The sequence below is a fragment of the Cetorhinus maximus genome, chromosome 25 (genome assembly GCF_964194155.1).
Source record: "Cetorhinus maximus chromosome 25, sCetMax3.hap1.1, whole genome shotgun sequence".
In the NCBI taxonomy this organism is placed as follows: domain Eukaryota; kingdom Metazoa; phylum Chordata; class Chondrichthyes; order Lamniformes; family Cetorhinidae; genus Cetorhinus; species Cetorhinus maximus.
In genome coordinates, this window is record NC_135903.1 from 12,208,805 (window position 1) to 12,235,405 (window position 26,601).

A 26,601-nucleotide genomic window follows, 5' to 3' on the forward strand; every position below is an offset into this window, starting at 1 on the left:
TTCAGATAGGTGGGCTGATTTAAGTCAGTAATTCTTCATGTAATAAAAAAAACTGTTATTAAAATTAACTCTGGTAATGGGCCTACATCAGAATTTGAAGGCACTGACACCAGTTTTTTTTTGGAGTGGAAAGCAGGTTGAAGATGGAAGATGATGTTAGTTGGTGTTTGCATCCCCACACTGCTAGGGTAGATAAATATAGTTAAAAATATTGGAAAGCTCCTCCTTTTTCAGGCTGCATTTCACTCCCTTGCCAAGCCCCCAATTCAGGTAGTTACATATCTGTCGTAGTTGATACTGGGTGCATATTTGCAGGCACACTCTTTATTGCCCCCTTGGTAGAGCATCTTGAGCAATTCAAACAATAATTATTATACTGTGAAAACCTGGCATTCCAGACTCTTAACTCAAGCAAGGGATATGTTTGCCTTTAGCTCAATTCAGACGCATACTTGGTAAGGTGCTGAAAACACTGTTTGACTGAAGCCTTTGGTGAATTTCAGTGTTTTGGAAGCTGTCACTGCTCCGCTGACTTTCCTGGGCTGGAATTTGAAAGCAGTGTGAAAGTTCGGCTTTACAACATGCCTGACGCAGACAGCTTGCTGCTTGGTGAGCTGCCCTGGAGCAGCCCTTCCTCTCGAATACAATCACAGCTGTCTGTTAAATGCCAGACCGAAGAGACAGTCCATTAGGGAATGTAAAGCAATTGCCTGCTTCCAGCATTACAGCCGTAATGAAGTTGTCTGCTTGCATTTTGTTTGATGTATTTGACATGTGAAATGTAATTTACCAAAATGCCAACTACAGCAGCCTCTTCCAAAGATGTTCAATTATTGTGCTCATATCTAAACATAGAGGAAAACTTCCAAGGTTTGTTCCATAGTTTATCACGCTCTATAAAATCAACGTAATGGAACTGAGATGTGATGTAACTGCAGTGGGATTACTTTCTCCCCACCAGTTGATGCAGAACTGGCCTAGCTTAATGTGGTATTACATACAATCTACAGCACAGAAATGGGCCATTTGGCCCAACTGCTTTATGCCAGAGAGAGAGCGGTAAACTCCGAACAATGCTTTCAGATATGACAAGGTATAGGGCTGCAGACTTGGTGTTGCAAAGGTAAAAGTTTAGGATAGACACTATGAAATAATGCTTGATACAGAAGATGACCAGCAGCCAGAGGGGACAGAAGAGTTGTTGAGATCAGTTGTTGTATCACAAGCAGCCATTGTACAGCAAATCAATAAGTTTAAGCATTTATGTCTGTTTGAAGTCTATTTTAAGATTAGTTCTCCAGGGTTTTGTGTTACTCCACCTGATCTGAAGGGGTGACAAAGGAAATGATGAATTGTGAAAATCTGAAATGAAAACCAAATGCACTGGGAATACGCAGGAGATAAATCAGAAAATGAGTTCACCTTTTGGATGAAATACTGCAAAGATTGAGAGTATTTTTTCGAAGAGTTTATCTTTTTGGCCATTACTCCCTTCTTTTTCTTGACAGTGCTGTAGATGGGAAACCTGTGCTCCACCTGTGACTTTTGGACCAGTTTGCTAAAACATGCACAATAGCAGTGATTCTCTCAGCCTGTTGGGTGGAGTGTGGGTGGCTTTGCTTGAATGAGATACAGGATCAAACCTGATTCTCAGCTGCTGTGTCACTACAGACTCTGGTTCGTGCTACCTCAATGCTGTTAGATTGATAGTTGTTAATACAGCCTGCTGGTAAGTGGAGAAGCATTGCAGTAGAAATGAATTTTAATGTGTGCAACAATATTTCTGTCACAACCAGCATCTCATAGCTGTTTGTGGGATCTTGCTGTACCCCCAAAAAGCTGCACTGTTGGCCTCAATGTGACTGTGATTCAAAATATGTTACCTGCAAGACATTTCTGAGCAACATAAAGTGCTTATATACATACACGTTAATTGTCCCTGGTAGAATACAGTAGGTTTTTGACATTTCCTTGCTGATTTAATTTTTTAAAATTTAACCAGGTTGGACGGGCAAAGGGTGTTCTGAAAAACTTCCTGATTGAGCCATTTGTACCTCACCGACAGGTTGGTCAAACCACGGGTTTTAAAGAAATTACTTTACCTTTTGTTACTTGAGCAATAGCAAGAAATTTGGGGTTTACTCATCATGTTGAAGCACCTCTCTGCATTCCTTAACTTGCACATGGACAGAGTTAAGAATATTTTATTTAATCCTGGCGTTGAATACTGCTCACAGTTCAATAGTTTTTTTTTGTTTAAAAATTCTGACAGTCTTGACAGGGGCGCTTCTGAAGACCCTGAGCAGGAAGCTGTCAGGAGCTTAGAATTTGAATGGCAGTTAAAACTCTGCATCAGGATAAAGTACTGCAATTTATTCATGTCTGATCACTGAGGTGTCCTGTTTGATCAGTAGATGCACGTTTTAGAAGTGATGACACCTGAATGGAATTGAGTAGGCATACTCTTGGTTCACAAGATTTCTCAATCCTTTCGGTAGCATGGAAAACTGGAAAGAAATAGGGAAAAGCAGAATTTATTTTATTTTATTTTTTGAAGCGTGAAAGTCTAGTAAATGTTAGTGTTCTGAGGGATTTGGGTGTCCTTGTATGAAAATCACAAAGTTAACATGCAGGTACAGTAAGTTATTAGGAAGGCAAATTGTATGTTAGTCTTGATTGCAAGGGAGTTGGAGTATGATTAAGTAAATCTGTAATTGTACAGGGCTTTGGTGAGATCAAACCTGGAGTATTTTGTATAATTTTGGTTCTCTCAGATAATGAAGGGTGTTAAGTGGTGGGCACAGGGTTGCAATGAAGGTTCACTTGATTGATCTCTAGCATGAGAGGGCTGTCTTGTGAGAACAGCTTGAGTAAAATGGCCTATATTCTCTGGAGTTTAGAAGAATGAGATGATCTCATTGAAACGTAGAAAATTCGTGGAGAGCTTGACAGATGCTAAGAGGCTGTTTCTCCCAGTTGGGGAGCCTAGGATAAGGGAGTCAGCCGTTTAGGACTGATATGAGATAAAATTTCTTCACTCAGTTGTGAATCTTTGGAATTCTCTACCCCAGAGGGTTGTGGATGCTTGGTTGACTGAACTCAAGACTGAGATTGATTGAATTTTTGGACACTAAGGGAATTGAGGGATTTGGGGTAATTACATGAAAGTGGAGTTGCTGCAGAAATTCAGCCATGATGTTATGCATATGGCTTGATGAGCCATATGACCACTTTCTATTGTGTTCTTGTGTTTTTCTCTTGAATGTGCAAGAATTCTACTACAGAAAACTGCCCTTCACTGCCTTAACCCTGTATATATCAAGTACAGAATTCCATTAATCCATTCCCAGCGGTTCAGCTTTCTGAATCACTTAGGATTTCCATCTCCTTTCCCAAAGTACCAGATATTTACACCAAAGTGCAAGTTCAAGGATTGAGGTAGAAGTTGTGAACTGCCTCATTCATTTTAGATGAATTTCTTAACTTTTGGGGAAGAATCCTGGCTATGGTGATACCGTGACTGGAGAACTGGTCTGTTGCCTGCTTTACGTGGCTCGACTCAGCAAGCTTTTAAATGTATATTCCTGATTGGATGTACAATAAGAGAATTTGAGAGATTAGGCAAAATGCTGCACAGAAGCTGGTTACAGTGTGTAATTTTTGATGATGAACAATTGTGGAATTGTTTCCAAAAAAAAAAAAAATTTCTTGCTTGAAAAGAGGAATTTTAAAGGGCATGGTTAGCAGCAGGAAATTAGGATTAAATCAAGGGCTTTTGGAGAGAAACATTGGTACAGACTTTAGGCGGTAGGTGACCTAGGAACTGGAGGAACAGAAGTAGACCATTCAGCCTCTCGAGTCTGCTCTGCAAGTCAGTCAGATCATGACTGGTCTGCACCTTGGCTCCATTTTCCTGCCTTTGCTCCATATCCATTTATAACCTCACCTAACAACAAAAATTTATCAGTCTTGGTCTTAAACACCAAATGACCCCATGGCTTCTGCAATCTCGTAAAGGAGAGTCCTGGGTTTCTACCAGCATTTATATGTAAAAGTGTTATCTGATATTGCTCCTGAATGACAGAGCTTTAATTATAAATTAGGTTGCCATGTTCCAGATTTCCCCCACCAGAGGAGGTAGTTTCTCCCTATTGAATCATAGAATATTTACAGTACCCTTTTTAACATTTTAAGTACCTCAATCAGGTCACTGTTCAATCTTCTAGGCTCTAGAGAGAATACAGGCAAAGATTATGCAGCCTGTTCATGTGCTGTAACATTTCTGTAATTCTTGCTCAGGAAGAAGAGTTCTACGTTTGCATCTATGCTGCTCGGGAAGGCGACTATGTGTTGTTTCATCATGAGGGTGGGATTGATGTTGGTGATGTTGACTCTAAAGCCTGCAAATTCCTGGTGGAAGTTGACGGAAAGCTGAGTGAGCAGGATATTAGTAGCCACCTGCTGCATCATGTGCCTGAAAACAGGAAAAGGTAACTTCAACAAAAACTCTCTTTTCTTCATGTTACATGGATGGCATCCACATTTCCCCATTGGATACTTCCACCGTTAGATGTGAAGTGGAGCCGTACTAAATGGTTAGATTCCAGCTTCAATTACTGGTCTGTGCTGAGGTGACTGGCCCAAGCTATGGTGGTGATTAAAGCACTACAGCTGAACACAATGCTGTGTCACTCCTGAGTCAGAAGGTTGTGGGTTTAAGCGCCACTCTAAAGACTTGAGTGCAAAAATCTAGGCTGACACTGCTGTACCGAGTGAGTGCTGAACTGTCAGGGGTGCAGTATTTTGGATGAGATGATAAACTGAGACCCTGTCTGCTCTCTCACGTGGATGCAAAAGATCCAGCGACACTATTTTGAGGATATATCATTTTATTAAAAATTATTCGTCATTTTCACAGTACTGTTTTTGGGATCTTGCTGTGTGCAATGGCTGCCACATTACCTATATTGCAATAGTGACATCACTTCAGAAGTGCTTCATTAGTTGCAAAGCACCTTGGGACATCTTGAGGTCATGAAAGGTGCTGTATAAATGCAAGTTCTTTCTATCCTTTCTTTTTCTCCTGATTGCCCTGTTGTAAAATGCACTCGTAGATTGTATCATGAGGGCAAAGCCAGAAGGATTGCCTGTTATCATTCCAGGTGGTACAACTTCCCAACACTCGCATTCTTTTTGCATTTACTAGCTGTTGCTTATACGCATCCCAATTGTCCAAGGAGCAAGTTTCAAACGTTACTGCTCTTTACTGAGGCCTGGTGTGTCTCATAGTGGACTTGAAGATACAGAATATTTTAATTTAAACTCTAGGCCAAGAAAGAGGTAGTGTTTGGTAATAAAAACAGAAAATGTTGGAAAAACTCAGCATGTCTGTCAGCACCTGTGGATAGAGAAACAGCGTTAACATTTCAAATCCAATATGACTCTTCTTTGAAACTGGAGAGGTAGAAATGTGATGGGCTTTATGCTGTTACTAAAAGGGGAAAGGGCAGGTGGAGCAAAATAGAAGGTCAGGGGTAAGTTGGAGGGCAGGAGAGATTAAATAACGAAGATGTTGTGGGACACAAAACAAAGGGAGCGGTAATGATAGTATTACAAGCTAAAGCAGGTGTTAATAGCAAAATAAAGGTCATACTCTGAAAGCAAAGCGGCAGAATGTGGCAATACGGCATTTGGTAAAATCGGTTTCGATCCATCTGTATCAAGATGGTTTAAAGAAAAATAGCTGTGAAGACCGCAAGCCTGACATAAAGCTGTGGCAAATCTTCACATTGTGCAGCCACTAGGTTATGGCAATGCTTAACTCTCTGCAGGTGAAACCATTTGCACAAACCCAAGTCACAGACTATAGGAACAAGAGTAGGCCATTAAGCCCCTCGACCCTCTACTACCTTTCATGGCTGATTTTTTTTCCATCGCTATCCACTTTTTGCTGTATATCACTCCGTATCCTTACCTGTAGTTTAGGTAATAATCATAAATTAATTTGTGTTATTGTAATCCATTTTGTCATTTTAACATTTTGGTTTTCTGATCTTTTCAGCATTTTGGCCTCTTTCATTGTTGGACTCTTCGCACTGTATGAAGAACTGTACTTCACCTACCTCGAGATTAATCCATTAGGTAAAAAAAAATTTGATATCTAGTATCCTATTCTGCAGGGTGGCTTAAACCAAGTTGACTAAAGTAAGTGCATATCTTGGCCCATGGTTTATTTCAAAGAAATGCAGAGAGTTGGTCCCATGGATTTAGGCTCTGGGTTTTTATAGTACAGTAGAACCCAGCAAAGCTACAGGGATCAACTGCCATTGAGTGTAAACATGGAAGAGTGATGCATGGAACTTTCCTTCCAAAAATGAGATCAGAAGTCCTGTTTTTCAAAAAAAAAGGGACAGGTTAGCGTTTCAAGACATTCCAGTTCTGATGAAGGATCCCCAACAAATCTTTATTTTCCTTTCAGGTGTTGGCTGATTGTCCTGCCATGAATTTACTTATAGTTTCTCAAATGGTAAAGTGCACTTCATTTTTCCAGATTAACAGAGCTCATAAATGGAGGGCTTAAAATCCTGTTGTCCTCTTCAGTATTGAAGAGGAATGTGATTTGGTCTCTGCCTAGAAGCATTGATGGCGTGAACTTGAGAGAATTTGCAACATATGGCTAGAAGTCATGTCCATGGCTAGAAGTCATGTCCAAGCCACCAATCTCGGGTTTCATAGAGGGGCATTGGACAAAATTGAACAATGCAATTTCTCAAAGTATGGGTAAAATCTTAAAGCTAAAATTAGAACTAATTTATTTTTTCATGTGTTGTAAACCTGTAGTCCAGGTCTTGTCCTGTCCCCTGCTATCCCTTGTTAATTAATCTTGTTTGCCTCATGATACCTTTTTAAGTTTTAATTTTAATTCCTTCCACATCTATGTTTCTGATTCTCTGAAATCCAGGAGTCTTTTGATGGAGGATGGGCAGCAAAGAGGAACATGGCAGCAAAAATTTCTAACCCAGACTTGCATAGAATAGATTGTCTATATTAGCACTATTGTTGAAACCTGAGAGAAATGTGATGGTTTCTAGTGTTTCCTTGTGATTATTCATTGGAATACCTTTTACCTTCTCTTAATTCACTGAAGTTATAACCGATGCTGGTGTGTTCGTCCTTGATATGGCAGCAAAGATAGATGCCACAGCTGACTACATCTGTAAGAGTAAATGGGGAGATGTGGATTTCCCACCACCGTTTGGGAGAGAAGCTTACCCTGAGGCAAGTACTGTTGTGTGGAACACATTTTGAGATTTTTTTTCAAATTGAGATGTGGGCTTCACTGTGCAGTTGTTTCTCGAGTCTGTTCCAACAAACTAGTGGCGTTGTACACCTTGTACAGATGACTTGTTTATAGGAAAATGGAAACTGTCTTTGTATGACGACGTAAAAGCAGCTTGGTCGTCGACCCTGTTAACATTCAAATCAGTTACAATTACCAATTTTCCCCTTTGTTTACAAGTCTACCATGGCCTCATAACCACATCCTCTTTCCTTTGCGGTAAGGCTCAACTGTTGAGGGGGCATTTCCATTGAACTTTGCAGCTATCTGTTGGCTCAAGAGATCTGCCATTTGAAAATATAGATTGAGCTAGTGCAGATTGGCTTTTGCTAATTTTAAGGCATGTATCCAGACATTGTTCCATTTTGGTCAGGCTGATCCTGAGGGGTGTTGACCATCTAATATTTATTAACCTGGCACCAGCATCTGTTAATTCTCCTTCGCAAGCAAGCATAATTGGCATGAAATAGTTTAGAAGCATAGTGACATGAAGCATCCATTTCATTCAGCAGAATCCTGACAAAATGTGGCCCACAGTTGGCAGTAATTTAAGGCTTTGCTAATTATCTTGGGTTTGAGGATCCCTCTTGTTAGTTTTCAAAGCAAAATATCCCAAGTTTCCCCAATCCCCTGGATCGAGGAGTCAGACTTGTGACTCTTCGTCCTGCTTAAAGTTTCCCTTGTGTCGTGGTGATGAGGCAAACATTGAAAAAATGACTGCACGGTTTGTCTGCATTTGATCTCCCTAATGCCTCTGTAGAGCTCTTTCCTCCTGGTTGCATTTTATCTGTCACTTGGAGCCATGTTGTTGAATGACTAAAGAATAAAAACAATAATGGGCCAGGTTTTGCTAAAGTGTGGCGTCTTGCAGCATTAATTAGACGTGTTTAAGTTAAAATTTTTCTTTGCCCACCAGGTTGCTAAAATGACACAACAAGGTATCTGGGACCTTGTTGAACAACAGGACAAAATGCATCTCCTTAACCAATAGATTGAAGGATTGAGAAATAAACAGAAGGAAGACTGAGGAGGGTGAATTAGACCTAGTTAATTCGGCGTAGATCAGGGAGGAAAAGAAAGATTGAATTGGGAGAGGAAAAATAAGAAAAAAAATGCTTTTTAAAAAATCTTAATTCACAATCCGAAGGAATGAGGCTCCACACTTTTAATTGTTCGCTTTCTGGACCAGCGAGGTTGATTGGTACTTCTTATCAATTATCATGTTAAAGGTATTTGCACTGTTAATTACTAGACTTAACATTCTGTGGGAAGTTTCATGGGCAATTAATGTGTAAATGCAGCAACTTCATAAAGCTTACTAATGGCAGAGTGGGGCAAATTGGCCACCATCTTGTGGCAATTGAGAATTCACAAAGTGAATTCCTCACTTGAACATTTATAAAGATGTGCGTCAGGTGCTGTTATTCTTTCAGGTAAACCTGGTCCAGTGGTTATTTTGGTCATGTTGCATTTGTCTTCAGGTTGTGTATCTGTTACTGCTGAGTGAAAGTTGCACTGGATTGGGACACTGAATGTGAGAACCATGCTGCTGACTAAACAAACTGAGGGTTGGCAGTTGAATTATTTATAAATTACTATTTTGCGTTTTGATGCCTTTACCGTTACAGGAAGCTTATATTGCTGATCTTGATGCAAAGAGTGGAGCCAGTCTGAAGCTGACTATCCTCAATCCTAAGGGCAGGATCTGGACAATGGTGGCTGGAGGAGGTGCCTCTGTTGTGTACAGGTATTGCTTACTCTCCATTAACTAAATCCAGCTGCAGAATTTTTAGCCTTAGCTTTAGAACACGATCAAAACCATTGCTCCACCCTCTTAAGCACTGGTGCACTTGGTTCCTGTCACAAGTAAATTCAGGAAATGGGAGCTGAATTTCACCGTATTGGTAGGTCAGTCAAGAAAACAAGGAAATGTTTAGGGAATTTTCTCAGTGTTCTGCTTTTATTTGAACATCTTGATTTTTATTGGTCAAAATGCATGTCTGTCTGGCAGTGAATGGTGGAAGTGTTCTGAACAAATTTAAATGTTTTTTAATCCAAGTGATCCTATTTTCAAGACATGATACACTCCACAATTTTGTAGAAGATTAATTGTGTGTTTGGGAATGGAAGGAAAGAGGAGGAGGAGGAGGAAGACGAGTGCCGTTTTCCTTTGAGATTTTTCAACTAACTGCAAGGGTAGAACACTTTTTATTGCAGTCAGGTATGGTTTGGCTATTATAAGAACAAAAATTGCTGGTAAAACTCAGAAGGTCAGGCAACATCTGTGGAGAGAAACGGACTTAATGTTTCAGGGCAGTGACCTTTCATCAGACCTGAAACATTAACTTTGTTACTCTCCACAGATGCTGCCTGATCTGAGATTTTCCAGTATAGTTTGCTCTTATTTCCGATTTTAGCATCTGCAGTATTTTGCTTTTGTGTTGGTTTGGTTATTAACTGTTTTCCTTACTATTTGACCACAGTGACACAATCTGTGACCTTGGAGGAGTGAACGAGTTGGCAAATTATGGCGAGTACTCTGGTGCCCCCAGCGAGCAGCAGACGTACGACTATGCTAAGACCATTCTGTCTCTAATGACCAGAGAGCAACATCCAGAGGGTGAGAACAAAAGTGATTGGAATCATTTTGAAATTGAGTAAGCTCATAATACAACATTTAAGGGGAGCACAGTTCTTCAACTGATTGTAACATTGTGGCACTTCCCTATCCTATATTCACTCACTGCATTGTACACGTAAAACCTCCAGTGGCTCCCTTATTATCCAGTACCTCTGGTTCTCTCCTCAATACTATGTCTACACTGTTCTTCAGAAACATTGTCTTAGGAAACATAATCGGTTTCCACATGTGTGCTGGTGGAAGTCAGCTCTTCTCCACCTTCTACATTGATCCTCAGGACACTGCTCTCCTCTCCCATCCTGTTTCAACATTAAGATGAGAATGGGACAATTTTTTTTTATTTGTGAGTTGCGGGTATTGCTGATTAGGCCAGCATTTATTGCCCATCCCTACTTGCCCTTGAGGGCACCGCAGCCTTCAACTGCTGCAGTCCCTGTGGTGTAGGTACACCCACAGTGCTGTTAGGAAAGAGGTTCCAGGATTTTGACCCAGCGACTGTGAAGAAATGGCAATATAGTGCCAAGTCAGGATGGCGTGTGACTTGGAGGGGAACTTGCAGTTGGTGGTGGTGATCCCTTGCCCTTCTAGGGTTACAGGTTTGAAAGGTGCTGTTGGAGGAGCCTTGGTGAGATGCTGCAGTGCATCTTCTATACGGTACATCCTGCTGCTGAGTTGTGTCGCTGGTGAAGGGAGTGAATGTTTATGGTGGTGGATGGGGTGCCAACAAGCATGCTACTTTGTCCTGGATTTTGTCGAGCTTCTTGAGTATTGTTTGAGTAGCACTCATCCAGGCATTAGTGAGTATTCCTTCATGCTTTTGACTTGTCTTGTAGATTTTGGACAAGCTTTGGGGAGCCAGAAGGTGAGTTACTGTCTGCAGAATTCCCAGCCTCTGACCTGCCCTTGTAGCCACAGTATTTTTATGGTTGCTGCAGTTCAGTTTCTGGTCAATAGTAAACCCAGGATGTTGATAGTGGGGGAATTCAGCGATGGTGGTGCCATTGAATGACAAGAGGAGATGATCATTGTCTGGCACTTGTGTGTTGTGAATGTTACTTGCCACTTGTCAGCCCAAGCCTGAATGTTGTCCATGCCTTGCTGCATATGGACACAGACTGCTTCAGTATCTGAGGAGTTGCGAATGGTGCTGAACATTGTGAAATCATCCACAAGCATCCCCACTTCTGACCTTATGATGGAAGGAAGTTCATTGATGAAGCAGCTGAAGATTGTTGGGCCTTGGACACTACCCTGAGGTATTCCTGCAGCGATGCCCTGGAACTGAGATGATTGACTTCCAACACCACAGCCATCTTCCTTTGTGTTAGGTATGACTCCAACCAGCAGAAAGTTTTCTCCAGATTCTCATCGACTTCAGTTTTGCAAGGGCTCCTTGATGCCACACTTGGTTAAATGTTGCCTTGATGTCAAGGGCAGTCACTCTCAGCTCAGCTGGGCAAAATCAAAACTGCCCTCTGGTTCCTCCCAGCCCCAGTATAGCTCTGGCTTCTGTTCTATCAATCTTCTCTGCCTTTGCAAAAATACATAAATTCATTCGTGAAGAAAAAGTGTACTTATGGCCGTTGTTAGGTAGAAACTATAATTGAGAACCATGCTGAATATAGAAGGTTCAGAAGGGAAGTGAAGAAGTAAATAAGAGAAGCAAAGAGGGAGTATGGAGAGAGACTGGTAGCTAACATACAAGATACTTCAAAAGTCTTCTATAGGCATACAAATAGTAAAAAGATGGTAAAAGGAGGAGTCAAGTGATGAGGGACGATAAAGGGAACTTATGAATACTTTGCATCTGTCTTTATGAAGGAAGAAGATGCTACCCAGATCATAAAAGAGGGGGCAATTCAGACATGAGAGGGGTTTGAAATTGAAAAAGAGGAGCTATTGGATAGGTTATCTGTACTTCAAAGTTGATTAGGCACTGGCTGCGGGAGCGGAGGAGATGCACCCAAGGAGACTGAGAAGTGAGAGTGGAAATCGCGGAGGCACTGGCCATATTTTTTCAGTCTTCCTTAGACTTCGATGGTGCCGAAGGACTGGAGAATTGCAAATGTTACATCCTTGTTCAAGAAAGGGTGTAAGGATAAACCCAGCAACTACAGGCCAGTCAGTTTAACTTTGGTGGTGGGGAAACCTCTAGAAACAATAATTTGGGGCAAAGTTAGCAGTCACATGGACAAATGCAGGTTAAGTAAGGAAAGCCAGAATGGATTTCTTGAGGGGAAAATCATGTTTTAACTAACTTGCTGGAGTTCTTTTGAAGAGGTAAGAGGGGGTTGATGTGGTGTACATGGATTTCCAAAAGACTTTTCATACAGTGTCGCACAACAGACTTAGAAACAAAGGTATAGCTCATGGAATTAAAGGGACAGTAGCAACATGGATACAACATTGGCTGAGTGGCAGGTAACAGGGTAGTGGTTAATGGATGTTTTTTGGGCTGGAGGAAAGTTTGTAGTGGAGTTCCCCTGGGGTCAGTGTTGTGACCCTTGCTTTTCCTGATTATATATTAATGAATTAAATCTTGATGTACAGGGCACAACTTCAAAGTTTGCAGGTGATACCAAACTCAGAAATCTTGAACTGAGGGGGATAGTGATAGAAAAGGACATAGAGAAGTTGGTGGAGTGGGCAGACAGGTGGCAGATGAAGTTCAATGCAGAGTAATGTGAAGTGATTCATTTTGGTGGAAAGAACATAGTGAAACAGTATAAAATAGGGTGTACATATGCAGAAGCAGAGGGACCCGGGTGTATATGTCTATAAGTCATTAAAGGTGGCAGGACAGGTTGAGAGAGCAGTTAATAAAGCACACTGTATCCTGGGTTTTATTAATAGGGGCATAGAGTACAAGAGCAAAAAGGTTTTGTTGAACTTGTATAAGTCACTAGTTCAGCCTCAGCTGGAGTATTGTGTCCAGGTTTGGTTGCAGCACTTTAAGAAGGCGGCATTGGAGAGAGTGCAGAAAAGATTCATTAGAATTCCTGGGATGAGGAACTTCAATTACGAAGATAGATTGGAGAAGCTAGGACTGTTTTCCTCGGAGAAAAGAAGGCTGAGAGGAGATTTGAAAGAGGAATTCAATATCTTGAGGGTTCTGGACAGAATAGAGGGAGAAACTGTTCCCATTTCTGAGGATTGAAAATGAGAGGGCACAGATTTAAAATAATTAGTGAAAGAACCAACAGTGATGAGGAAATACTTCTCACGTGGTGAGTGGTTAGAGTTTGGAATGCTCTGTCTGAGTGTGATGAAGGCAGGTTCAATTGAAGCAGTCAAAAGGGAATTAGACTCTTATCTGAAAAGGAAGAGTGTGCAGGGTTATGGGGGAATAGAACTAGGTGAATTGCTCATTCGGAGAGCTGGTGCAGATACTGTGGACCAAATGGATTCCTGTGTTGTACCGATTCTGAGATTCACATTGCCATCTTCCTCCTGAATCTTGCACTTCCATCACTTTTGTGCCCTTGCCAAATTCCACTGGCTCTCTGTGGCAGATTGATTATCAAGTTCTGTACCATTTTCAGATCCCTTCACACTGCTGCTGCAACCTACCTTGGTGATTTATGTGTTCTTGCACAGATAAAAACATGGCGGCACAGTCTTAGGATAAGGGGGCAATCATTTAGGACTGAGATAAGGAAAAATTTCTTCACTCCAAGGGGTGTGAATCATTGGAATTCTCACCAGAGGGTGTGGATGGTCCACCGTCGAATATATTTAAAGCTGAGATAGATTTTTGGTGTTTCAGGGAATCCAGGGATATGGGGAGCAGGTGGGAAAGTGGAGTTTAAGTCCAAGATCAGCCTTGATTGTATTGAAAGACAAAGCAGACTCACCGAACTGTATCGTCTACCCCTCTTATCTCTTTTATATTATTGTGTTCATCCTTGGTGCCTCCACCAGTTGCTTAGTCTGTCTCTGTCTCTCCTTGGCTTCACCATTTGTCACTGCACTTCTACCCTCTGAAACTACTTCTGTTTTATAAAAAAAAAAGTCTCTGCATGTCACTTTCTTCCTGACCCCCAACCAGTTGTACTTTCACACTGTCCTTCCTCTTGGCTGATGTCCATCTTTGTCCTTTGTGCTGTGAAACACTCAGTCATCTTTGCACAAGGAGCTCTGTAGATTGTCAGGTAGTTATATCAGTTTTCTTTTAACTGACTCCTTTATCTTGCCTGAATAAATTTGTTCAATTTTATTCAGGAAAAATCCTCATTATTGGAGGCAGCATCGCTAACTTCACGAACGTAGCAGCAACGTTTAAGGTAATGAATCGTTCCTCACCCTCCCCCCCCAGACTATTTGAATCTACAATAATACAATTTTTCTCTGTCTGCACTTTTCAGCTTGGTCAATGGGTTGATTTGGTGGGTGAAGCCTGGTGCATGTGGAGGACCAGAGTGCGTGAAGCATGTGGCTGCCAGCGGCTGGTGTAGGGGGCAGGAAGATTGTGGGGGGGGCACTGGTGGAGAAAGAGAACAGCAGAAGGTAAAGGAACAAAAACAGAATTACCTGGAAAAACTCAGCAGGTCTGGCAGCATCGGCGGAGAAGAATAAAGTTGACCTTTCGAGTCCTCATGACCCTTCAACAGAACTGAGTAAAATTAGGAGAGAGGTGAAATGTAAGCTGGTTTAAGGTGCGGGGGGGGGGCTGGAGAGAGAAGTGGGGGGGGGCGGGGTTCGGTGGTTGTAGGGACAAGCAAGCAGTGATAGGAGCAGATAATCAAAAGATGTCACAGACAAAAGAACAAAGAGGTGTTGAAGGTGGTGATATTATCTAAGAGAATGTGCTAATTAAGAATGGATGGCAGGACACAAGGTACAGCTCTAGTGGGGGTGGGGTGAAATAAGACTAACAGGACATAAAAGGTATAAATTTAAAAATAATGGAAATAGGTGGGAAAAGAAAAAGCTATATAAATTATTGGAAAAAAACAAAAGGGAGGGGGAAGAAACGGAAAGGGGGTGGGGATGGAGGAGGGAGTTCAAGATCTAAAGTTGTTGAATTCAATATTCAGTCCGGAAGGCTGTAAAGTGCCTAGTCGGAAGATGAGGTGCTGTTCCTCCAGTTTGCGTTGAGCTTCACTGGAACAATGCAGCAAGCCAAGGACAGACATGTGGGCAAGAGAGCAGGATGGAGTGTTAAAATGGCAAGCGACAGGGAGGTTTGGGTCATTCTTGTGGACAGACCGCAGGTGTTCTGTAAAGCGGTCGCCCAGTTTGCGTTTGGTCTCTCCAATGTAGAGGAGACCACATTGGGAGCAACGAATGCAGTAGACTAAGTTGGGGGAAATGCAAGTGAAATGCTGCTTCACGTGAATGGAGTGTTTGGGCCCTTGGACAGTGAGGAGAGAGGAAGTGAAGGGGCAGGTGTTGCATCTTTTGCATTTGCATGGGGAGGTGCTGTAGGTGGGGGTTGAGGAGTAGGGGGTGATGGAGGAGTGGACCAGGGTGTCACGGAGGGAATGATCCCTATGGAATGCCGCCTGGGGGGGTGAAGGGAAGATGTGTTTGGTGGTGGCATCATGCTGGAGTTGGCGGAAATGGCGGAGGATGATCCTTTGAATGCAGAGGCTGGTGGGGTGATAAGTGAGGACAAGGGGGACCCTATCATGTTTCTGGGAGCAAGGAGGAATGGGAACGATGGAATAACATGGGATGGGGATGGCCTGGGAGGAGTGGAGGTGATGATGGTATTGGTTAAGTGTGCTAATTTGACCGCAAATATTTTGCGGGAAGTGTGCGATTGCGATGGCATGGGAGGGAGGACATGTTATTGAAACAGTGGCATGGGAGGGGAGGATGGAATTGGTGAAGCATATCTAATTTGGCTGCAAATATTTTGTAAGTTTCTGCTAGTTGGTAATTATTTTTGGTGTAATATAATTCTGTCTTGTGATCTGGTTGATCATTCATTAATCACACGGTCAATACAGATGAGAGGATATTTCACAGAATCACAGAATCTTACAGTGCAGAAGAGGCCCTTTGGCCCATCGAGTCTGCACCGACACGTGAGAAACACCTGACCTACCTACCTAATCCCATTTACCAGCACTTGGCCCATAGCCTTGAATGTTATGACATGCAAGTGCTCATCCAGGTACTTTTTAAAGGATGTGAGGCAACCTGCCTCCACCACCCTCCCAGGCAGTGCATTCCAGACTGTCTCAACCCTCTGGGTGAAAAAGTTTTTCCTCACATCCCCCCCTAAACCTCCTGCCCCTCACCTTGAACTTATGGCCCCTTGTGACTGACCCTTCAACTAAAGGGAACAGCCGCTCCCTATCCACCCTGTCCATGCCCCTCATAACCTTGTACACCTCGATCAGGTCACCCCTCAGTCTTCTCTGCTCCAATGAAAACAACCCAAGTCTATCCAACCTCTCTTCATAGCTTAAATGTTTCATCTCGGGCAACATCCTGGTGAATCACCTCTGGAGCCCCTGACCCAACTTCCTTCATCTAGAAAGAATCTCAACTCCTTCTATCATAAAATTCGTTTATTTTAGATAATTCCAGGATATTTTCTCCCACTATCTGTGCTATCCATTCATGCTGGGATTAATGGAACTGACTCATTATTTTTCTTTGTAAAATATCAAGTCTAATAGATTTGATGCTGGCTTCCACAGCTGTTCATTCAGCTCTCATTGATGTAACTATTAATTATTGGGCTGATGTCCTTTTGCCCCTTGGCATTCCTTCTGTCTTTTTTTAGGTTACAACCCTTTTAAGCTAACGCCAAACAGCCAGAATGAAAATAAATTTCAAAGGCAGTGATTAAACTGATGGATTTGTGAAAGATGCATGTGTGACTTATGTGAGGAAAGGGAAAAGATCTTTCAATGTGAAGGGCAGCTTCCGAAACATTACTAAGGATTTCAATGTCTGTGCTGCACTACTATATCATTTCTAGCAAGTCTAAAATCTTCCTTGGAATGTCACCAGACTGGCTTCCTGATGGTGAAACTGGTTTGCCGATGTTCCCAAGTGGCCCATATCTGACTGGCTGACATGCTTCCGAATAAAAATTGATACCCTTCCTGCTCTTAAGTACTGATCCCAGTGCTTCAGCATAAGTCACTGAAAGGCCTCGTCTGACGAGAGGCAAAATAATATGACGGGAATCCCTGTGTTCTTGGGAAAACAACTAAGCATTCTTGACTTGGAGGAATCAAAGGAGTCAAACAAATCTTTCCGAGTGAAATTTCTTAATTAAGTGGGTTTTATATTGAAGATGAAACCCCCTGATATCCTGTCTGTTAATCTTTTCATTTCCTTTCATAGGGCATAGTACGTGCAATCAAGGACTACCAAACCCCATTGCAGAACCATAACGTCTCTATTTTCGTCAGGAGAGGTGGACCCAATTACCAAGAGGGTCTCCGTGTCATGGGTGAAGTTGGTGAGGTTTGATAATTTGTTTAAAAAGAAATCCAAGGCACCTACCCATGAAGTAGTTACATACTTCAAACAATATATCCAACATAAAATTAGCAAGCCATTAGTCAATTCAGTGCCACATGTTCCAATTTCAACCTGTTGGTCTGTGACTGATTCCTTTAACAGATCTTCCAAACAAATCTGGCTGACTTTACATACACATAGGAGGCACCTTTGCAAAGTTGCTTAGTTGCTATAGAATCTAGAAGGGATGAGACTAGAGTAGGTCACCTGTCCACACTGTGGATGGTAAAAAGACCAACCAGGATGTTAAGAGCAACCTAGAGAAAGGGAGGAGGTGGAAAAGAAATTGCAGTAATGGCTTGGTTTCATCTAACCATAATATGTGAGCTTCACCTGCAGGAAGTATAGAACATGCAAAGGGCCCGTTATACTCCCTGTTTAAATTTATCCATGTTCAGTCAGTGCCAATTTTTGTCCAGTCCAGTTTGGAAGATGAGTGAGAACAGATTGGATTTCTTCTCACTTGTTTCTCTGACTCTTCTAAAGTGGGATGTTTTCCCATCAAATCTATTATGTCTACCCCATACCCACTACCCACTCTAGAACAATGAAGTGGCTCTATTATGACACATCTGATGGTAAAGGCTGAGTTGTTCAAATCCCAGAGGGAAACTTGAAACAACTGTCATAATCCATTTTTGCAATTTGTATGTTTTAACATACATGCTTTGAATTCAGTAGTAATAAGACCACTGAGTCTCAAGAGGGTTTTTATAAAACTAAATTAAACATTTATTAATACAAAGGTTATAAACCCATACATACATCTACAAAATTGTGACTATAACTACAAAAACCCCCTAATTAATTTGATTCTGTTACACCCCTGGTAAAGCAACAATAAATCTCAGATTTAAAGAAACACCTGGCAAAGCACACCCTGGACAGTCGCATTTAAAATGAGTTTCTTTCAGCTCTGGGTCCTTGCAGGCAACAACTTGAGGCTTCTTTCACTTGTTGGATCTTTAAAATGCCTCTGTCTTACCCACAATCTCCTTTCTCCTTTATACATACCTTTCTCTTTGAATGTAAATTTTCCATTGTATCACTAGGCTTTTAATTTTACCTCTTCTAACAATAGCATCCTTTCACCCCACCAATTTTATTAGTAAGAAAAAATAAACACATTGCTTGGCATCTTCTAGCAAGGTGCAAAATTTCACCCGCAGCCTTGAATGGTTTCTTTTAACAAATGCAAATTTGCACTTTACCCCTTTACTTTCCTTACGTTTATCTAATTAACAGCTCAAAGCTATTATACATCAAAGCACCCAGGCTAGCTGGCTTTAATCAAATTCTCTCTCTCTCTCTCTCTCTCTCTCTCTCTCTCTCTCTCTCTCTCTCTCTCTCTCTCTCTCTCTCTCTCACACACACACACACACACACACACACACACACACACACACACACACACACAATACCACTAAACTCTATTTTTAAAAATAATTTCCAATAACATTATAGACAATATCTTCACAGCAGACTCATTCGCATATTGTGCCACAAAGTTATCTAGTCCCATCTGTTCTAATCCTAATTATTTAACCTCTGTTCGCAGGGAAGACAACTGGAATTCCAATCTATGTTTTTGGAACAGAAACGCACATGACTGCAATTGTGGGAATGGCACTTGGTCACCGGACCATCCCTGACCAGCCACCAATGGCTGCCCACACTGCTAACTTCCTGCTAAATGCAAGCGGCAGTCCCTCGGTAAGTGTGGGAGCTTAAAACCAGGAGATGATACCCTAGAGGGATGTGTTTTAAAGGATTGGTTTGTTGTTATCTGTTGGTAGCTTGCTTTGGTTATGAAATGAATTAAAATGGATGAATGCCAGTACTGTAACCTGGAGTCTGACTGTCCTGCTTATTGGTATTTGTATTATTGGGAACAGTGGGTAAGGGAGAGAGCATAAAGTCAGATTGGTAGATTAGGCTTGTATTCCCTCGAGTGCAGAAGGTTAACGGGTGATCGAGTTGATTAAGATGATTAAAGGATTTGATGGTAGAAAGAGGGAAACTGGTGAGTAAATCCTGAACAAGGGGGTATGATAAAATTAGAGCTTAGGGTGTTATCAGGTAGTACTTCACACAAAGGGTAGCTGAACTCTGGAAATTACAGATTTTTATTGGGCACTGGTATTAGGGTAACAGAAGCAAGGCGGGTAAATAGTGTTGAGATACATATCAGCTGTTTATTGAATGACAGAACAGGTTGCTTGCTGTCAGTCACCATCTCTCCAAGAGGAAGAAGCTAAAAGAGATGAAATGTTTTGCACTCTTCCCCAGACAAAGAACACGTGTCAAGTATTTATTGGTGGGGGGTGAGATTTGAATGCTGTCTGTTCCTTTGTATTACAGTGGATGATGGACTGAGGAGTGCTGAATCTCTAAATTAAGCTGTAGATTAACTTTGTTTTTAATTTCCTTCCAGACCCCAGCCCCTAGCAGAACTGCTTCTTTTTCTGATTCAAAGTCTGAGGATGCCAACAGAGCACCGATGTGCTTGAAGCACAGCATTCCACAGGGTAATTCAATAAATGTATCCATAAATGTCCGGTTGTAACCAAAACCTTGGTATATCTCTGCATAGGAGACAAGCTTCTGCTAAAGGGGAAATGCCAGACTCCAAATTATTGCATTTGATGAATGAATTGCTCCTATAGCTAGTTCCATTTCATTTTATTTAAGAATGCTGAAGGCAGCATTTGATTCCTGTGCACATACACCATGCAGCCTTTTGCCAAAAGATCACCACCATTGGTGCAAGTGTGCTTTCTCCTACCTAGTATACTGTCTTGTGCCTATCACAGAATGATGTCATTTACGTTGGAGAAATTAGTTCACTTTGCCAAACACCCTTGTTCTGTCTGAAAGTGAGACCCTGATCTCTATCACTTGCCCCATCAATTTCCTGACCCACTTCCACTCTGGCCCCTCTGTTGTTCACCTTCTACACTGTTTCAGTGAAGCTGAACATAAGATCGCAGAACAGCATCGTACCTTTATGCAAAGCCCTTTGGCCTTATTGCCGACTTAACTGCTCGAACCTTAACTATATTTTCTCTCTGGCAGGAGGTGCTGACATTTCTAAAGGCCTGGGGTGGGGAAGGAGCAGGTTTGTGCTTGGGTGGGGGGGACCCTTAGTTGAAACACCAAAGTAGTCAGTATACTTGGTGTCCACCTGCCTTTTCCTTCTTCCAGGCTCCTTGGTCACAATAGCCAATAGAGGTTTGCGAATCCATGCTTCTCATTTGACCTACCCCATTTCCCCATTTCCTGAAGCTATATGCATGTTCTGCCTCATGTATACCTTCTCTCATTTTGCTCATTGCACTTCCCATTGCCTCATGCTGATCACTTCTGCCATTTAGACATCTTTTGTTTTCCATTTAAACACTTTATGGATTCAATTTATTTTTGTTTTCTTCTCTCTTTCCCTTTGCTCTTCCAATGCTTTTCATTGGTATTCCAGTTTTGACAAAAGAACCATGCCCCAAAATATCCTACCTCCACAAATGCTAATACCATTTGCTGATTTTTATTTCCATTTCCTTGCATCCTTCTTTTACTTTTTATTCACCAATGTTTCACTGCATACGGGTCGTAATTGCCTGGAGATGTGTGGGTTTCAAAACAAGATAATGTGTGCAAAGTTTTATGCAATCCAAGAACCTCTCCCTTGTACACTTCGGATTTAAAGTATCAAATTTATTATACTGGAAATATTGAGCTAAATATGGAAAGAGCATCGATGTTAAACAGAAGTAGTTTGGAGCCTGGTGCTTAGAGGTGCACTGAACTGGCATGATTATATATTTGATGATTGTGTTTTAATTTCCTTAAAATTCTGTTTTCCTTGTGCAAAACCAGGGTGGCAAGCTATGAATTGAAATATTAAAGTAAAAGCAAATACATTTTATTTGACGTTGCTCCTGGTTCTGTACAAGTAAGGCAAATAGTTGTAATTGCTCTGTTCCTCTTGGGGATGGGTCAGGATTTGAAGGGAGCTGCTTTAAGCCAATGGGTGAGGTCCACTTCACTCAATTGCAGCAGAAGGAATTGTTCAAGGTTGGATAAGCTAGAGTTGCTGTTTTGGTCCATTCCCAAGATGAGACTCAAAAGCAGATGTCTTGGACTGATTTCAGCCTTACTCACCATGGTGCACTGAAGACTTTTTCTTGTGTTTGTCTGATATGTGACCTCCATCACTAGGCATGTAGATGAGCCGCTTAAGCAATTTAATTTTCTTTTTATTCATTTATGGGATGTGGGCTTCATTGGCTGGGCCAGCATTTATTTCCCATCCCTAATTGCCCTTGATAAGGTGGTGGTGAGCTGCTGCCTTGAACTGCTGCAGTCCATGTGATGTAGGTACACCCACAGTGCTGTTCGGAAGGGAGTTCCAGGATTTGACCCAGCGACATTGAAGGAACGATGATATATTTCCAAGTCAGGGTGGTGAGTGACTTGGAGGGGAACTTGGTGGTGTTCCCATCTATCTGCTGCCCTTGTCCTTCTAGATGCTTGTGGTCATGGGTTTGGAAGGTGCTGTCGAAGGAGCTTTGGTGAATTCCTGCAGTGCGTCTTGTAGATGGTACACATTGCTGTTACTGTGCGTCGGTGGCGGAGAGAGTGAATGTTGCCGATGGCGTGCCAGTCAAGCGGGCTGCTTTGTCCTGGGTAGTGTCAAGCTTCTTGTGTGTTGTGGGAACTGGACTCATCCAGGCAATTGGGGAGTATTCCATCACACTCCTGACTTGTGCCTGGTATATGGTGGACAGGCTTTGGGGAGTCAGGAGGTGGGATGCTCGTCGCATGATTCCTTGCCTCTGACCTGCTCTTGTAGCCACAGTATTTATATGGCTAGTCCAGTTCAGTATCTGGTCAATGGTAACTTTAGGATGTTGATAGTGGGAGATTCAGTGATGGTAATGCCATTGAACATTAAGGGGCGATGGCTGGATTCTCTCTTGTTGGGGATGGTCATTGCCTGACACTTGTGTGGCGCGAATGTTAGTTGCCACTTGTCAGCCCAAGCTTGGATGTTGTCCAGGTCTTGCTGCATTTGGACATGGGCTGCTTCAATATCTGAGGAGTTGCGAATGGTGCTGAACATTGTGTAATCATCAGCGAACATCCCCATTTCTGACCTTATGATGGAAAGAAGGTCCTTGATGAAGCAGCTGAAGATGGTTGGGCCTAGGACACTACCCTGAGGAACTCCTGCAGTGATGTTCTAGAGCTGAGATGACTGACCTTCAACAACCACAGCCACCTTCCTTTGTGATGGTATGACTCCAACCAGCGGCGAGTTTTCCCCCCGATTCCCATTGACTCCAGTTTTGCTATTGCTCCTTGATGCTACGCTCTTGTCAAATGCGGCCTTGATGTCAAAAGCAGTCACTCTCACCTCACCTCAGGAGTTCAACTCTTTTTCCCATGTTTGAACCAAGGCTGTAATGAGGCCTGGAGGTGAGTAGCCCTAGTGTAACCCAAACTGGGCATCAGCGAGCAGGTTATTGCAAAGCAAGTGCTGCTTGATAGCACTGTTAATGACCCCTTCCATCACTTTACTAATGATTGAGTGTAAGCTGATGGGGCGGTAATTGGCCGGGTTGGATTTGTCCTGCTTTTTGTGTACAGGATTGTAGGTTCAGCCTTATCTGAAGTGCTGGGCTCCTCCATCATTGAGGATGGGGATATTTGTGGCGTCTCCTCCTCCAGTGAGTTGTTTAATTATCCACCACCCTTCATGACTGGATGTGGCAGGACTGCACAGTTTAAATGTGATCTGTTGGTTGTGGGATCACTTAGCTCTGTCTATCTCTTGCTGCTTACGCTGCTTGACACTCAAGTGGTCCTGTGTTATGGCTTCACCAGGTTGACGTCTCATTTTTAGGTGTGCCTGGTGCTGCTCCTGGCATGCCCTCCTGCACTCTTCATTGAACTAGGGTTGATTCCCTGGATTGATGGTAATGGCAGAGTCGGGAATATGCTAGGCCATGAGGCTACAGATTGTGGTTGTATACAATTCTACTGCTGCTGACGGCCCATTGCGCCTCATGGATGCCCAGCCTTGAGTTGCTAGATCTGTTCAAAATCCATCCCATTTAGCATGGTGGTAGTGCCACATAACACAATGGAGGGTGTCCTCAATGTGAAGGTGGAACTTTGTCTCCACAACAACTGTGTAGTGGTCACTCCTACCAATATTGTCATGGACTGATGCATCTGCGGCAGGTATGTTGGTGAGGATGAAGTCAAGTATTTTTTTCCCTCTTGTTTGTTCCCTCACCACCTGCCACAGACCCAGTCTAGCAGCTATGTCATTTAGGACTTGGCCAGCTCGATAAGTAGCCATGCTACCGAGCCACTCTTTGTGATAGACATTGAAGTCCCCCATGCAGAGTACATTCTGTTCCCTTGCCACCCTCAGTGCTTCCTCCAGGTGGTGTTCAACATGCAGGAGCACTGATTCATCAGCTGAGGGAGGGCAGCACATGGTAATCAGCAGGAATTTTCCTTGCCCATGATTCTATTGCAATACAAGCCCGAGGGACGTCCAGCAGCAGCTCAGTGTTGGCAACTTGTGTTTTATTTATATATGAAATATTTTTTAAATTGCAGAATCATTTGTGCTGTGCCTCTGGTTACCTGTTGACTCTGAGAGACCAACTTGGAAAATAGAAAGCTGGTCTTCTAATGTATAAATGGCATTTAAATGGCACAGTTTGATGCCCATCTCTCAAAAGCTCAATTATATGTAATCTTGAATAAACTTTGTCTGCTCAACTGTGATTAATGTGTGATCAGGGTACTGCTCATGCATTCTGGCAATTTCCTCATGCATTCTGGCGATTTGAGACAATAGGATCAGGAGGAGGCAATTTGCCCTCAAGCCTTTTCTGCCATGCAGTTGGATCTTGGTTGAGCTATGTCATACATACGAATTAGAAACAGGAGTCGGCTATTTGGCCCATAGAACCTGCCCTGCCATTTGATAGGATTGTGGCCTCAACTCTACTTTCTTGTCTATCCCCAATAACCCTTGACTCCCTTGTTAAAAATCTATCTAACTCGACCTTAAAAATATTCAACGACCCTGCTCCACTGCTCTCTGGAGAAGAAAATTCCACAGATTAATGACCTTCTGAGAAAAGAAATTCCTCCTCATCTCCATCTAAATGGGACACCTCTTATTTTTAAATTGTCTTTCCTAGTTCTAGCCTCTCCCAAACATCCTCTTGGCATCCATCCTGTCGAGCCCCCACAGGATCTTGTATGTTTCAATTAGATCACTTCTCATTCTTCTAAACTCCAATGAACACAGGTCCAATCTTTCCTCATAAGATGACCCCTTCATCCCAGGAATCAGTTGAGTGAACCTCCTCTGAACTGCCAATGCAATTATATCCTCGGGTAAGGAGACCAAACCTGTACCCTGTACTTCATATGTGGTCTCAGCAATGCCCTGTACAATTGTAATAAAACCTCCTACTTTATACTCTATTCCCTATCAGCAAATTTAGCAACCTTACATTTGGCTCTTTCATCCAAGTCATTGACATAGATTATGAATAATTGAGGCTGCAGCACTGATCCCTGTGGCACTCCACTAGTAATAACTTGGCAACCTGAAAATGACCCATTTATTGCTACACATGGCTTCCTGTTGGCTAACCATTTCTCCATGCTAATATGTTACCACTGCAACATGAGCTTTTATTTTGGGTAGTAACCTTTGTAGCACCTTATCAAGTGCCTTTTGGAAATCCAAGTATACCACATCTACAGATTCCCCTTTATCCACGTTGTTTGTTACTTCCTCAAAGAATTCTAATAAATTAGTCAAACACTATTTCCCTTAAACAAAACCACGTTGACTCTTCCTGATTGCATTGAGATTTTCTAACTGACCTGCTGTAACCTCCTTAATAATAGATTATGGCTTTTTCCCCATGACAGGTGTTAGGCTAACTGGCCTGTAATTTCCTGTTTTCTCTTCCTTTTTTTTGAATAGAGGAGTTACATTCGCTGTTTTCTAATTTCAACAGCCACTTCTTTTAAGACCCTAGAATGCAAGCATTCAGGCCCTGGGGTTTATCAGCTTTTAGTTTTAATAGTTTCGAATTCCCTTTTCCTGGTGATTGTGATTGTTTTTGAGGTCTTCCCTCCCTTTCACCTCTTGGTTTACAAATATTTCGGGGATGTTATTTTTGTCTTCTACGGTGAAGACAGACAAAAAATATCTGTTCAACGCTTCTGCCATTTCCTTATTTCCCATTATTAATTCCCCATACACACACACCCTCTTGAGGACCAGTGTTCACTTTAATTCCTCCTTCCCTTTTAAATACTTGTAGAAATTCTCTTTCTATCTGTTTTTATATTTCTAGCTAGCTTTCTCTCATGCTCTAAATTCTGTCCAATCTTCTGACCTATCACTCAACTCTGTGGCATTGTACACTTTTTTTTCTTTCATTTAATCCATCTTGAGCTTTAGTTAGCCATGGATGGTGTGTCCTTCCCTTAGAGACTTTCTTTCTCACTGGAATGTATCTTTTCTGAGTATTCTGAAATATTTCCTTAAATGTCTGTCACTGCATCTCTACTGACCTATCTCTTCACCTAATTTCCCAGTTCACTTTTGCCTTCATATCCTTGTAATTTCCTTTATTGAATTTCAAACATTTGTCTTAGACCCACTCTTCTCACCCTCCAACTCAGTGCGAAATTCAATCATGCTTTGAACACTACTGCCATGAAGTCATGAATCCTGTCTCATTGTGCATTATCAGGCCTAGAATAGCCAGCTCCCTGGCTCTAGAACAGACTTGTCCAACCTTTTTGTTTGTGGGGCCACGTTTCCATTTTTTTTCTCAATCAAGGGGCGATGAGTCAATTTTGGAAAGAGATGGTTTAGCACAACATTAAACTGAATTTCAAAAAGAAGTTGAAGTATTAAGAGAAACAATTACTGAGCAAAAATAAAGCAATGTCATGCAATAAGTTAAGCTTAAATAAAGAGTAAGCTAAGGACGACATGGTGGCGCAGTGGTTAGCGCTGCTGCTTCACAACTCCAGGGTTCAATTCTGACACCGGGTATCCGCCTGTGTGGAGCTTGCACGT

General features: G+C 42.1%; 1 protein-coding gene across 8 annotated transcripts in view; it reads left to right on the forward strand.

The window, feature by feature from the left end:
- The window catches only part of LOC144667894 (ATP-citrate synthase), an 80,605-nt gene that overhangs the window by 26,520 nt on the left and 27,484 nt on the right, over positions 1 to 26,601 (forward strand). For 4 of the 8 annotated variants that reach the window (XM_078529471.1, XM_078529470.1, XM_078529474.1 and 1 more), the window contains 10 exons: positions 2,003 to 2,065; positions 4,300 to 4,490; positions 6,062 to 6,141; positions 7,148 to 7,282; positions 8,972 to 9,086; positions 9,823 to 9,959; positions 14,202 to 14,263; positions 17,289 to 17,406; positions 19,027 to 19,181; positions 19,903 to 19,996. In XM_078529471.1, the coding sequence (XP_078385597.1) occupies positions 2,003 to 2,065; positions 4,300 to 4,490; positions 6,062 to 6,141; positions 7,148 to 7,282; positions 8,972 to 9,086; positions 9,823 to 9,959; positions 14,202 to 14,263; positions 17,289 to 17,406; positions 19,027 to 19,181; positions 19,903 to 19,996 (1,150 nt within the window). Of the gene's footprint in view, positions 1 to 2,002; positions 2,066 to 4,299; positions 4,491 to 6,061; positions 6,142 to 7,147; positions 7,283 to 8,967; positions 9,087 to 9,822; positions 9,960 to 14,201; positions 14,264 to 17,288; positions 17,407 to 19,026; positions 19,182 to 19,902; positions 19,997 to 26,601 lie in introns of all 8 variants that reach the window. The other 4 variants (XM_078529473.1, XM_078529477.1, XM_078529472.1 and 1 more) reach the window with 1 other exon arrangement.